The sequence below is a fragment of the Podarcis erhardii genome (assembly GCF_964252035.2).
Source record: "Podarcis erhardii genome assembly, chromosome: 10".
Taxonomy (NCBI): Eukaryota; Metazoa; Chordata; class Lepidosauria; order Squamata; family Lacertidae; genus Podarcis; species Podarcis erhardii.
Genome location: NC_138500.1, coordinates 45,774,776 through 45,788,795, shown reverse-complemented (window position 1 = coordinate 45,788,795; position 14,020 = coordinate 45,774,776). Strand labels below are relative to the sequence as shown.

The following is a 14,020-nucleotide window of genomic DNA, read 5'->3' as shown; positions in this document are numbered from 1 at the left end:
GTCTCCTAAAAGTCGGATAGTTGTTTATTTCCTTGACATCTGATGGGGGGGCGTTCCACAGGGCGGGCGCCACTACTGAGAAGGCCCTCTGCCTGGTTTCCTGTAACTTCGCTTCTCATAGTGAGGGAACCGCCAGAAGGCCCTCGGCGCTGGAACTCAGTGTCCGGGCTGAACGATGGGGGTGGAGAATTATGCGGTCACCGAAAAAAATGAACATATAACAGCATTTTTCAGCCGAAAACCATAGCCCGAATTCTCCATGTTTAATCTGAAGGGCAAGACGTGCACAGAGCACTGGAGAATGCATTGGTAGATACACGGATGTTGGAAGAATTCATAGACAGTGAGTTTGAATCGTTTGGAAGCCTGTAAGTATGAAAAGTACACGGTTTTCCTCATCATTTCCCTCCTCCACCAATTTCTTAAAATTGCACACAAATAATGGCAGGGATAAGGGACGCGGGTGGCGCTGTGGGTTAAACCACAGAGCCTAGGACTTGCCAATCAGAAGGTCAGCGGTTTGAATCCCCGTGATGGGGTGAGTTCCCGTTGCTCCATCTCAGCTCCTGCCAACCTAGCAGTTCAAAAGCACATCAAAGTGCAAGTAGATTAATAGGTACTGCTCCAGCGGGAAGGTAACGGCGTTTCCGTGCGCTGCTCTGGTTCACCAGAAGTGGCTTAGTCACGCTGGCCACATGACCCGGAAGCTGTACGCCGGCTCCCTCGGCCAATAAAGCGAGATGAGCGCCGCAACCCCAGAGTCGGCCAAGACTGGACCTAATGGTCATGGGTCCCTTTATCTGTACCTTTAATGGCAGGGATGACGCCCCATTCCTGAAACAGGGTGAAGATCCATGCCTTATTCAAAATAGGTTTCTCAAGGACAAATGACAAATGAATGGCTGCTAAACAGCAATGAGATTTATTTTATCCCTGCTCCTGTGTCTTCCACCCCACATTGTTCAAGAGAGCCCCATACCTTCTGAATAGGCTTGGGGCAGGGAGAGGTTGTAGGGGAAAGCAAGGAATGGGAAACTTTCCGTTGTGAACTTAGGACCTGAGCCAATATCTTCAACGGCTCAATTGACACTTAGAAATATCCTGTGGAATGGGAGGAACAGCAAATGTGCCCCAAGCTTCTGTTTAATGGAGCCATGCCAATGCCGAGAAAGGGGCAATATTATCAGTTCTGGATTGTGCTTCTTCCTCTTCCATAGGCAACTCTTTGAATATGTCAATGCATCATATAACACATGTGAATGTGTGGTAAGACAAGTGTCAGCGGTCATTAGAACAGCGGACTCACTTTGGAAGGAGAAGGAAAGAGTAGAAGCTCTGCTATCATAATTTCCCAACAATCAATTGCAGATCTTAATAACCACAGTTTCTCTTCAGTACTTCTTATCATGCCATCTGTGGGGGTTGGGCTAGCCCACACATTTATTGGGCTCATCAGGAATCCTTGCAGAACGATACCTTAATAGCTCACGTAACATGTAGATCTGCATTAAAAGCTATCCGCATGGCCTTGGCATAGCTAACAAATAGGTTTGTGGGGGTTTTTTGTAAACACATAGAAACTACATTTTTTATTTATAATTTTATTTTTTATTTAACATAATTGTTACAAAATATAAGCAAAATATTGCAAATACATACATACATATATATATCAAATAAGCACATATACAGTGGTACCTCAGTTAAGTACTTAATTCGTTCCGGAAGTCCATTCTTAACCTGAAACTGTTCTTAACCTGAAGCACCACTTTAGCTAATGGGGCCTCCTGCTGCTGCCACGCCGCTGGAGTATTTCTGTTCTCATCCTGAAGCAAAGTTCTTAACCTGAAGCACTATTTCTGGGTTAGCGGAGTCTGTAACCTGAAGCGTATGTAACCCGAGGTACCACTGTACATGAAAGAAGGAACAAAAGAGAAAAGAAGAAGAAAAATAAAGAGAAAAAAAGAAGAAAAGTTGGAAAATACATTTTTGTTATCTGTATAATGGCTTTTGCCCCTCTCAACTCCAATTCTAGGCAAAACACGCTCCCAGACTCCCCGCCAGATTCAGGATCGGAGCCCTGCTCTCCCCCACAGACCAAAGGTTGGTTGTGTGAGTTCTGATTGGTTGGCATTCTGGATTGGGTGTTCAGTGTTCATCTGAAGTGGTGACGCTGGATGATGCAATGCTTCTCTATCTCTCTTTCTCCACAGTCACGTATTATGACATTTCATACCCTACCGCGTTGCGACCTTCAGCACCTCTCCCTTCCGTAGGGCCCACCAATAAGTTCCCTTGCAACTTTTTTGAGACTTCTTGTAAGACAAATGCTATCGGACAAGCGTGTGGTGCACACCATGACTTCAGTCTGAAGACAGGCAATGCGCCAACTCCCTGGAATAACTCCACGCCATCAAATAATCATGCTTTAAATGGCTCCCCGTTAAGACCCTCTCACAACCCCAGGTAATTTAAAATATATATTACTGTAACCAGTGCTTTCCCCCTCGTGGGTTAGCAAGAAAAAGTGTGAAGAAAAAAATGACTCTGATTTAAATTTCACCTGCAAAAAGAAAGAAAAGAATTCTGCTGCATCTTTCAGAGGCTTGTCATATTTTAGAGGCATTTCCTTTTGTAGGAAAGAGCTGCTGTCAGCAAATTCATGTTGTTAAGGCGCACAAAATAAGATTTCAATCTCTCCACAAGGTGGCAGCATTTAAATGTTGAACAGCTCAGTCTTGTGCAAGTTTTACTCAGAAGTAAGTTACATTGTAAGGGACATGGGTGGCATTGTGGGTTAAACCACAGAGCCTAGGGCTTGCCGATCAGAAGGTCAGCAGTTCGAATCCCCATGACGGGGTGAGCTCTGGTTGTTCGGTCTCTGCTCCTGCCAACGTAGCAGTTCGAAAGTATGTCAAAGTGCAAGTAGATAAATAGGTACCGCCCTGGTGGGAAGGTAAACGGTGTTTCCGTGCGCTGCTCTGGTTCACCAGAAGCGGCTTAATCATGCTGGCCACATGACCCGGAATCTGTCTGCGGACAAACGCTGGGTCCCTTGGCCACTAAAGCGAGATGAGCACCGCAACTCCAGAGTTGTCTGCAACTGGACCTAACAGTTAGAGGTCCCTTTACCTTTACCTAAGTTACATTGTGTTCAGTAGAATTTAGGATTGCATTTGTCACATGATCTTTCTTTGAAATATTGCATTAATATTTTAATCAATCAGTATCAGCCTTCATGTTCCTTCTAGTCTTTCCTTGGTATCTAAAAAGAGAAAGCACTCTGAGATGTTGGAGGACCCTCTAGAATTTCAAACATGGTCTGGCAATGTTGGACAAAGTAAGTGGAAGTGTATATTTTGTGGGTAGGGATGGGGATCATCCTTCAGCACAGCTATGTCCACCTCCATACACCTGAGACTTTAAAGTACCGTAGTATAATAGTGGGTTTGGAAGATGGAAAGCATGAAACTAAAAACACCCACCTTGAGCCAAGATCTGTTTATCTACCTATCAAACTGATCACTGACATTCCTGAGGGGCTGTATGAGAAGGCTTGGACTTAGTTATTTCCTTAATTTTATTTTTTTGTTTGCTGTGTTCTGTGGGCTGGAGATCAGTGCAACTCACATGTCCCATGTGTAATGCCAATGAATATACACATTTGCACCAGGTGGGGAGCTGTCATTCATCCAATGTGCCAATCAGCCCGCCCACTGCCCCTGCACCACTGTTATTTGAACGGAAAGATCTGGACACCTTGGATGGTATTCAGTTCAGTAGTTCTGCTAGTGCAAGCACTTTTGACTGTGCAGCAGAACTTCCCCTCCCTCTCCTCTCACCACAAACCCTGTGCACTCCCTAAATCTGCTCTGGAGTGTTGGGAGAAAACCCAGGACATCTTTTAGGAGTGTGTGGGGAGCACAGAGGGAAAGGAAGTTCAGTTGTACAGCCAAAAGTGCTTGTTCTTGCATAATTGTTTAGGAGGGTGCTGCGCTCCGCATGCAATTGCACACACAGTGTATCACCTTCTTTGGCCCCAATATTCTGCACTTCTAATCCTGTAAACTGCTATCCAAGCACAACAAGCAAGAGATGGTACAAGAGCGTCTCTATGGCTCAAGGTGCCATCACCATCATTCATTGTTTATATGCCTCCCATCTGACTGGGTTGCCCCAGCCACTCTGGGCGGCTCACAGCAAAATATTAAAAACACAATAAAATATGAACCATTAAAAACTTCCCTGAGCAGGGCTGCCTTCAGGCATCTTCTAAAAGTCAAATAGTTTATCTGTTTGGCATTTGAAGGGAGGGCATTCCACAGGGCAGGCGCCACTACCAAGAAGGCCCTCTACCTGGTTCCCTGTAGTTTCATGTCTCGTAGTGAGGGAACTGCCAGAAGGCCCTCAGAGCTGGACAATGGGGTGGACAATGCGGGTGGAGACGCTCCCTTGGGTATACAGGGCCAAGGCATGCTTCTTCTAGCCTGACAGAATCCCAGAAACAACAATATGACAGCTCTGCTGATGGTCTGATCTCCTTCCAGTGACTCTAAAGGATTCTTCTCCTGACATACAAGAGTATGACAGTGGTGTGCAGAATGTAGTGTCTGTTGAAAAATCCTATCCATCCCTTGCCTGGCAACCATATCGGATATCTCCCTGGAGCAGCCTGTTCAACCATAATTATGAAAAGCTGTAAGTGCTTATCACATTCCATCCTTTTCCCATTGTGATGCTCAGATTAGAAAGAAATAGACACCACAGGCTTCTCTTGAGGAAGAGACTGAATTGATGTTTGAACTACAAATTTAAATGGGTTTGATGATGATGATGATGATGATAAATTTATTTATACCCCACCCATCCGGCTGGGCTTCCTCAGCCACTCTGGGTGGCTCCCAACAGATTAAAAACAGAATAAAACAATGATTGGGTTCTTAGGTTGTAGGCTGCCTTGTCCCAAGTCAGGAACACAGTCCGTCTGGCTCATACGGCTTCTGCTGGCTGGCAGAAGCTCTCCTGGGTTTCAGACACTGGAGTTACCCCCAGCCCCACTTAAGAGATGTGAGAATTATACCTGGGACCTTGCAACACAGGAGGCATTCTTGGGGAGTGCGCACAGCTGGGGAGGGAAGGATTAAGGGGAACTAATGGGTGCTGGGTGTCCATGCCAGACATGCAGATGACATGAGGAAGGCCAAGCAGGTGGTTCACCCAGTGCACACCCAGTTAAACTGTTCAGCTTGACTGTGTGTGCACTGGGTGAGCCACCTTCAAGATGGCATTTCTAATTTCTGTCCTCATGTCCGACATGGACACCCTGCGTCCGTTAGTTCCAGGCATTCTGCATGGAGGCTGCCTCTGAATATTGTTTGCTGGGGAGGAACAGATGAGGAAAGCTATTGCTGTCATGCTTTCTTGTGGACTTCCTAGAAGCATCTGCAGAAAGCAGGATGCTGGCCGAAATGAACCTCTGGTATGATCCAGCAATGCTGCTCTTCTTATTCTTTGAAAATAAGAGACGTTTTTTACCTGAAACTGATTGGTAGCTTGAGCTGCATTTTTAGTATTGTGTAAATCAAGTAGATAAATAGGTACCGCTCCGGCGGGAAGGTAAACGACGTTTCCGTGTGCTGCTCTGGTTCGCCAGAAGCGACTTAGTCATGGTGGGCACATGACCCGGAAGCTGTACGCCGGCTCCCTCAGCCAATAAAGCTAGATAAGCGCAGCAACCTCAGAGTCGTCTGCGACTGGACCTAACTGTGAGGGGTACCTACGTTTAAATCAGGGGTAATAAGCACCTGGGGGTTTGCTGGGGTCATAAAAACAAGGCACCATGGCATCTCTCTGACGCTCTTGCATCTTGTTAGAAATCAAGTGACTGTCTTTTTTTAATAAAAAAAAATAATGTTTATTACTTTTAAACACTACAAAAAAAGAAAGAAAAAAGACAAAAAACCAATACAATACAATATAAAAACATTACACAGCACTAACACCATAAACTAAACTAAACTAAACAAAAACACTTTAACACACATCATACAATTTCAATGTCATATCTTTCATTTACTTGTTTCAACGACCTCCTCACACCTCCCTTTTTGTATTCCACTTCTGTTGATTGTTTCAGCAATTCCTTTCCATCTTCCTCTGTTTCCTGTCCTATAATTATCTTAACATATTCTAACCTTATTTTTCCCTAATACTCTAATAATCTAGTTATACTTAATTCCTTATAACATTTCTACTAAAGCCGTATAACTTCATTCCAACATTTTTCTAACATTCATTAATTTTACAATATTTCTATAAATAGTCTTTAAAATTTTTCCAGTCTGCTTCCACTGACTCTTCTCCCTGGTCTCGGATTCTGCCAGTCATTTCCGCCAGTTTCATATAGTCCATCAACCTGGTGATCTTCTGTCCGATGCTCTTAGCTCTTTTCCAAGTCCCTTCTGCAGATCTTTGTCATATTTATACAAAAACTTTACTTTGTCTTCTACTGATCTTATTTTTATTTTCCTTCCTTTGAAGCTGAAGAGTAGACCTTGGGGAAACTCCCACCTGAAGATTATTTTATTCCTTCTCAGCAAGGCAGCCAAATCTCCGTAGTTAGACCTAAGATCCAAAAGGTATTTCGGGGCGTCTTTAAAAATTTCCACTCTTGGCTGTTGTACCTCCAGGCTCCTCCAGTAGTGCCAACAGTCTCCCACTCTGTTCCTCTCCCTTTTCCCTCCTCTTCCAAGTCTGAAGGCTCTCACAGTTTTAATATCTTCTTGACCCAAGTCCAAGTCCCAAAAATCAGCAAATTCCTGTGTGAGGAAATCTATCATACTTTCCTTCTCCAACTCAGGTAGGGCTCTGATCCTCAAATTCGTTTGTTTTTCTTTAAGCTCAATCATAGCAAGCGTCGACCTATGGTCATCCAGTTGCCTCTGCAAGGCTGGGACTCTCTCTCTCTCCAATTGTGTTACATTACATTCAGCAGCAACGGCTTTCTCCCTAGCTTCCTCCGCAGTCTGCCATGTCAAAGTAGATTCCTGTATCAATTTCTGGATGGTTTCTGTATTGATATTCACCTTTTGTCCCAAATTATTTATACTTTCTGTATTTAAATTAATTTTAGTAGTTGCAGCTTCCACTTTCGCATTTGTCACATCTACTTTCTTGTTAAGCTGTTCCAGTGAATCACTTATCTTATTTAATACAACCGCTAAGGCCTCTTCTATCGACATTCCTCTTGATTTTGAATATGCTGGTACAAAAGCAGTAGTAGAAGAAGCAGGGGGGGCTGATGTTGGGGCTCTCCTAGATTGCTGCCAAGTCCTCCCAAACCTTAATGTTTTTTCAAGAATTTACTGGTCAGTTTTTTCCTTTCCATTAACCATAACACTTAACCGATTCAAGGTCAGTCCCAAAGTCTCACAATTTTTTATCTTGCAGCTGGAAATTCCCCCAGCCCAGCTCTTGTAACAGTTTCAATGGCTTCCTCTAGAGGGAAACAGTTTCTATTTAAGTTAGTAATGTCCTTTTTTAAAACACAGCTCAAGCAATGAAGTTAGTTTCAATTTTCAGTTACTTTTACTCCTTTTTAAAAGCAGACGGAAACAGTAGAAGCAATGTATTTCTCTTATTAGCTAGCTGTCAACAAACGATCGCTGTCAGTGAACGTTCCAAAAAAGTCAGTCCTGCTAGCAGCCTGTTTCCAGGGTCTGAGTGGTGGTATTTTAACTCTCTTCGCTCTCTCCCGCAGGCTTATTCAGTTCACAACTCCCCCCCTCTTCTCCTGCCTCCAAGGGGGGGTTTAATATTCTTTACCGATGGAAATTTAGTCCTTTACAATAGGCTTTCCAAGACTTCAGCTTGCAGCCTCATTGCTTCAGTCTATTTACAAAAGGGGAAGGCGGACTTCCTGTATTGAACCTCCCCGTTACGATACCAAATTGAACATTTAGAAATCCAATTCTCCCGCTTCAGCTCTACTCACGGGTAGTTATTTTAGATTCAAATTGTCCACAGGAAAAAGTCAGCGCTCTCCAGCAAAAGGTGCCCGCCGAATCCCACGTTCACAGGCTTCTCCTGTGATTTTTTGCGGGTCTCCGCCTTTGCCGTGGCGGCCAGACCCAGATTCCCATGGGACAAATTCCTCCCGATCAGAGGAATTCTGCCATTACCAGAGGCGCCAACCCGGAAGTCCGAAATCAAGTGACTGTCAATGTACTTATGGTTAAGTGTTACTGCTTAAAACTTAATATAGTCTTACTTTATGAATACATTATTTTACTTCTTGGAAATGTGCAGTAGTCCAAAGTCTTTCATATCTATGAATGCCTTATTTTATTTCTTGGAAATGCACAATTGTTAGAACCATTTCTTGCTTTATCATCTTTTTAGAAGTAGTTCCATAATATGAACAGGGATATGAGACTGGGCTGGGGTGGAGGTGTCTGCAATACAAAAGAGAAGCAGTGAATAACTTCTCAGTTTATATATTTTTTTGTGTCTTCATTGTCCAAAACTGGGCATATCTATTCTTTCAGCAGCAGGGTAATTTTGGGACTACCAAATGTTTACTCTCCAATGTAGAAGAAACATTTAAAAATACAGATAAATCCTGATTTTCAGGCATTTGTATCTTTGAAACTTGATATCCTCTTTATTACATGCTTTAGAAATCCAGAAGTGAGTGGACATTATTTATGAGCCGGTTCTCTTCCCTGCCGTAGATTAAAATCTCATGAAGAAAGTGACAGGTCTCAAAAGGGACTATTTGCTCTTTCTTCACCATCCCGAGAGACCATAAAGTTGAAATAAATCTTTTGCAAAAGTCTATACATTCTAACCTCTAATGGCCAAGTGAAAGGAGGAATCCCAAAGAGCCACCTTTCATTTGCTGGGAGGAAAGTGGGTTTCCACAGTACCATGTGACAAGGGATCATTGTTCAGCCTTCCTTTAATGAACAAAGTGACTCTATATAATGGAGACTTTGAGTCTTGGGCTGTAGCTTTCAAGTGATGTATTACAGAGATGCAGACAGAGAGGCACAATTGTCCTAGATAGCTAATTCACTGCTTCTTTCTAGACGGCCTTTGAGACCTTTGCCCCATACACGATAGCAGAAAAGAAGGGTCTCACATTTGGTAGAAACCCACGTTTAAACAGCACATGATAGCAGCCATCCTCATAGTGACTCTGCATAGTGACCACCTCCCAATCCACATTGCACAGTATATTTATTAGGACCAAAACAAAATGTCACAAAATAAGATGTAAGTTTAATGCTCTCCAGAATTCTTCTTCAGGCTGGGATATGACACACAGCCGTGGACTGGGATGGAGGTTGGGGAGGGAAACAAGTAAGCAAATGAGGGACAAAAATGGGCTTGATGCTGTTGCTGTCTCAAGATGGGAGATTGTAGACTTGGTTAGATTTGTCCCTGCTAGAGCCTGCTGCAAGTCTGAGGTTATGCCTATGATTTTAGGACAAAGAAGCAATTTGGAAACACCGGGGCATCAGTTTTCCAGATCTGTTGCTAGCATTAAGTGAAACAGACACGAGGAAGTAGAAAGAAACATACTTATATTAACTAAACTGGAGATCAGCTGAAGTGGGTGTTAATCTTCGTGAGACTACAAATGTAGGAAATTTTTTATTACCCAGAAAAATTCTACTGGATAATACTGCAGGAGGTTGAAACAATCTTCCATGTATTTTTTTACTGTCATTTACATCAGGGGGTTTGATGGCACACAAAATATCCTCAATCTTAAAGAGTATACTTAAAGAGTATCTTCCTTGAGGGTGCTACTACATTTATTAATGAGCAGCTGCAAAACATCAGCATGTCTCTTAGACCTGATGTGGCTGTTAGTTCTTAGCTAGGCATTTTTTAAAATAAATGGTTTTTTTTGCTGAGGTTGTGATTTTGCATTTCATATTTGTATTTTGACTTATTGGTTGGTTGACCGTCACAAATATCTGACTGGATATTTTAAAATGAGGGTTACATGAGAAAAATGAGTAGCCTTTTCGCTCACTGTGTCAGAGAGGCATTGTGGGCAACAGTGCTCCCTTCTGTTTCCTGTCAGCCCTGGAAGGAGCCAACCACTCTCTTAAAAAGGAAGTCCTTGAGGTGTTTAGGTATCTCTACCTATTTCCTGCACAGCATTAAAAGCCAATTTAAGAATCCATTATTACTTCAAAGATCCCCCTCCAAAAAGACATGAATAATTTGTTCCTGGCATATCCACATCTATGATATTGTCTGAGCGATGTAACTTGCTGAAATATTATTCCACTTACAGATTCCTCTTGTGTGTGTTTTTTTCCAGCCCAGATGTGGGATATTACATTGTTACAAACAAAGGATTTAATTTTTCAACAGCAGATAGCGCTTTTGTTTGTCAGAAGAAAAACCATTTCCAGATCACAGTCTACATTCGAGTGGTTGGACACCCAAAATTCGTCAAAACGCATTTGGGGCTGAAGCCGGTAGAAACGTTTTACTTGAAAACTTTTGGTATTAAGGCAAGTGTTCTTTCTTTCTTTCTTTCTTTCTTTCTTTCTTTCTTTCTTTCTCATTTTCATTATTAATTTATTTCAGATACTTCTATGCTACCTTTTAGGGCAGGTATGGGGAAGCAAATACAGCCCTCCAAACCCTTGGGACTATTCCCAGGCCCTCCTCCACCACTTGCCCTGCTTCACACCTTCCTTGAATGTTTTTGTGTGGCTGGAATATGCCCTTGAACTCTGATCCTCCCTCTTTCTTGCCTGGATGGAGGTCAGGTATTTTCCCAGATAAGCTTAATGTACAGAAACCTTTTGGTATGTTAAAAGAGAGAGAGAGAGAGAGTCTTAAACCTCCTTTGCTTGTTATTCCATATTTAGATGGAAGCTCCCAATCAAGTAATCATCATTGAGCAATCTCAACCTGATCGAAGCAAAAAACCTTTCTACCCTGTTCAGTAAGTAAAAACAAACATACAGAACACCAAACCCCACACATTATTATTATTAGTATTATTAGTAGTTCCCCGCCCATCTTACTGGGTTGCCCCAGCCACTCTTAGAGGCTTCCAGCAAATATAAAGGCATAATAAAACACTGTACTTAACAAGGAAATATATGTATCCATTCAGTTATTCATTGGACATATCCCACTCTATTCAGAAATATTACAGTGGCTCCTTTCGATTTCCAGTCTAGGCACCTATCCATTCTAGACCACCAGCCAGCCAGCCAGCCCTGCCTAAAAAGAGCAGGTAAAGCAGAAAACTGCTCAGACCCATGCTTTCTCGGCATGGCACAAGGGCATGTGTGGACATCCTAACTATTCATTTGCTAAAGCCACTAAACTGTTTAAGCTGTGCACTCCTGAGTCAGAAAAGGTAAAGGTAAAAGACCCCTGGATGGTTTAGTCCAGTCAAAGGCAACTTTGGGGTTGTGGAGCTCATCTTGCTTTCAGACCGAGGGAGCAGGCATTTGTCCACAGACACCTTTCTGGGTTATGTGGTGCAACGGAACACCATGATGGAAACCAGAGTGCATGGAAACACCGTTTAACTTCCCGCTGCAGCAGTACCTATTATCTCCTTGCACTAAGAGCTCACCCTGTTGTGTGGATTCGAACCGCCGACCTTCCAATCAGCAAGCCCAAGAGGCTCAGTAGTTTAAACCACAGCACCACCCACGTACACACAGGATCTAAATATTCTTAAATTTAGCGTCTTCAGGTGCTGCCTGTCTGTATTTGTCAATAATCCATGGATCGTGGCAGTACTACCTTTAGGATTAGGAAGTGTGAGTATTAATGAGCTCCATCCTTTTACTTTTCCATAGAAAGACACCTTAGGGCAACTTCCTCCCTGTGGGTAGGTTGAGATCCTACATGTGTGGCCAGGGGACCAAATCAGATGTGACACCATTCACCACAATTAGTAACTGCATAAGTGATTTTTAAAAAAGTGAATCGTATGGGTGTTCCTCAGGCCCAATCTGGGTTGGGACCTCAGTGGGCATTGAAGACCCCCTTCCACCATTGCAATCTGCCAGGGTCCAAACTGGGCCCACCAGACCCACTGTTTACTTTAGCAAGACATTCATGGAATTGCTAATCTTGGGAATGCTATCATGTTTAGTTGGGCTCTTTTGCAGTTGATGCTTGTTGAGCAGCTCCAGTCCTGTTTCCATGCCTACATCATTGTTTTACTGATGACAAGGCCAAAGACATATCTTTTTCCTAGGAGGTGTTATGTATTCAGTGGTCTGTGTTTGCCTGAGCTTGAGTCTGGACTAAGGATTCTGAGCTCCTGTGTTCTGATTCAATACATGATGTCCAATCACACAGAACATTTCAGGATTTGGGCCTCTGCCATTGGCCCTTGAACTCTGAGTCGTGATTCGCAACTTGAAAGTTTAGACAGCCAATCATGTTGGGAGTGGGAGTGGCCCAGGCTTTTAGGAATGTATATAAGCAGTTGCTTTGCCCCTGTTTCCCAGTTATGTAGTTAAATAAAGGTTCTTGCTGTTATCACTGCGTCTTGCATCATGGGAACCCACCTACACTTCAGGAGTATTTGAGGTGAGGGATATATCATTTGGGAGATGGAAAGCACCAGGGAAGGAATCCAAAACTGTTGAGACCTGAGAGCATCTGGCTGTAAGAAGATTCAGCAGAGCGTTAGCCAAAAATGAGTCTTCACAAGTTGTCTTGCCAATTATCTGTCAATAACCTGGTGATACCCCGCAATATACATCTTTTCACAAATGTAAATAGATGAATACTTGAGAGACGCAATGGAAATTGGGGTGTGGGAAGTGGGGAGCAAAGTCACCTATTATCACTGCCACCTCAAATTAGGGGTTGCTCTCTTTGAAGTGCATGTGTGTTATAAGTGATAAAAAAAAAATCTGTGCACTACATAGATGGCGAATGCTCACCTCTGTTAAGGACTGAGAGTTTAACTTATTATGCACCTTGTGGAAAATTTGCTGTGAATTAACAGTTAAACTGAAATCTCTGCGCTTTCCCCCTTTTGTGCTATAGAGTTGATCTGCCAGGAGACCAGGTGACCAAAGTAACCTTGGCACGATTGCACTTTAGTGAAACAACAGCCAATAATATGAGGAAGAAAGGAAAACCTAACCCTGACCAAAGGTATTGCATTTGACAGCAAGCATTTCACCATGTGATTATGTTTAAAGGCTCATTACTCTTCAGCTCCTCTGTTATCTTACTTCTTTTTCTGGTCCACGAAAATCTCTCATATAGATTTGTGTGTGTGTGTACACACACACACACACACACACACACACACACACCTCATGGCTTATTAAAATCTATGGGAAAAGTGTGACGTAATTTGCAAGCACCACTGAACCCAGTGAAACTTACTTCTCAGAAGTCCCATTCAATGCAGAAGGGTTTACGCCCAGGTAAGCCTTTGCACATGTAGTCCCACTGTTCAGAACAGTGATTATCTATTGTGTAATTAATGTATATGGCATGTGCAGCCTTACAGCACAATCCTAAACATGTCTACTTAAAGCAAATTCCATTGAAATAATGGGCCTTACTCTGAGGTAAGTGGGTTTAGGATTGCAACCTTAGTGTATGTATTGTTATAAGTTTGTGGGGTGCCTGGTGTCTCCTCCTAATCCTGGACCCCACTTCTAATTCTGGGGTGCCTGAATTTAGCATGTTAAAATATAAGTCATGTTAAAACATGAGCCAGGCTGGCTTCCCGATGAAGTCATTGCCTGGAGAGATGAACCATTAAAAGAGCACAAGGAAGGCCATTAGCAGAGACTCTCTGGCCCTGGTGGCAAATGGTGAAAGCCCCTCTCGGAGGTGAGAGATAATTAACAGAGACAAAAGGCCAGAGTTTCAGGAAGGTGGGGGGCAGAATGCAGTGGAAAAAGAGGTAAGCAAACAGGAAAAGGTGTCAGTTTTGCAAGCTGGACAGGGGAGGAGCACGAGGTCGGCTATCTGTTTCATGCTGCAGAGAAGG

General features: G+C 43.1%; 1 protein-coding gene across 2 annotated transcripts in view; it reads left to right on the top strand.

Moving 5' to 3' along the window:
- MYRFL (myelin regulatory factor like) overlaps positions 1-14,020 on the top strand; it is a 37,775-nt gene that overhangs the window by 3,854 nt on the left and 19,901 nt on the right. For both annotated transcript variants that reach the window (XM_081878536.1, XM_081878537.1), the window contains exons 2-9: positions 275-368; positions 2,036-2,103; positions 2,214-2,466; positions 3,252-3,340; positions 4,548-4,698; positions 10,340-10,535; positions 10,899-10,975; positions 13,057-13,167. In XM_081878536.1, coding sequence (XP_081734662.1) covers positions 275-368; positions 2,036-2,103; positions 2,214-2,466; positions 3,252-3,340; positions 4,548-4,698; positions 10,340-10,535; positions 10,899-10,975; positions 13,057-13,167 — 1,039 coding nt within the window. The remainder of the gene's footprint in view (positions 1-274; positions 369-2,035; positions 2,104-2,213; positions 2,467-3,251; positions 3,341-4,547; positions 4,699-10,339; positions 10,536-10,898; positions 10,976-13,056; positions 13,168-14,020) is intronic.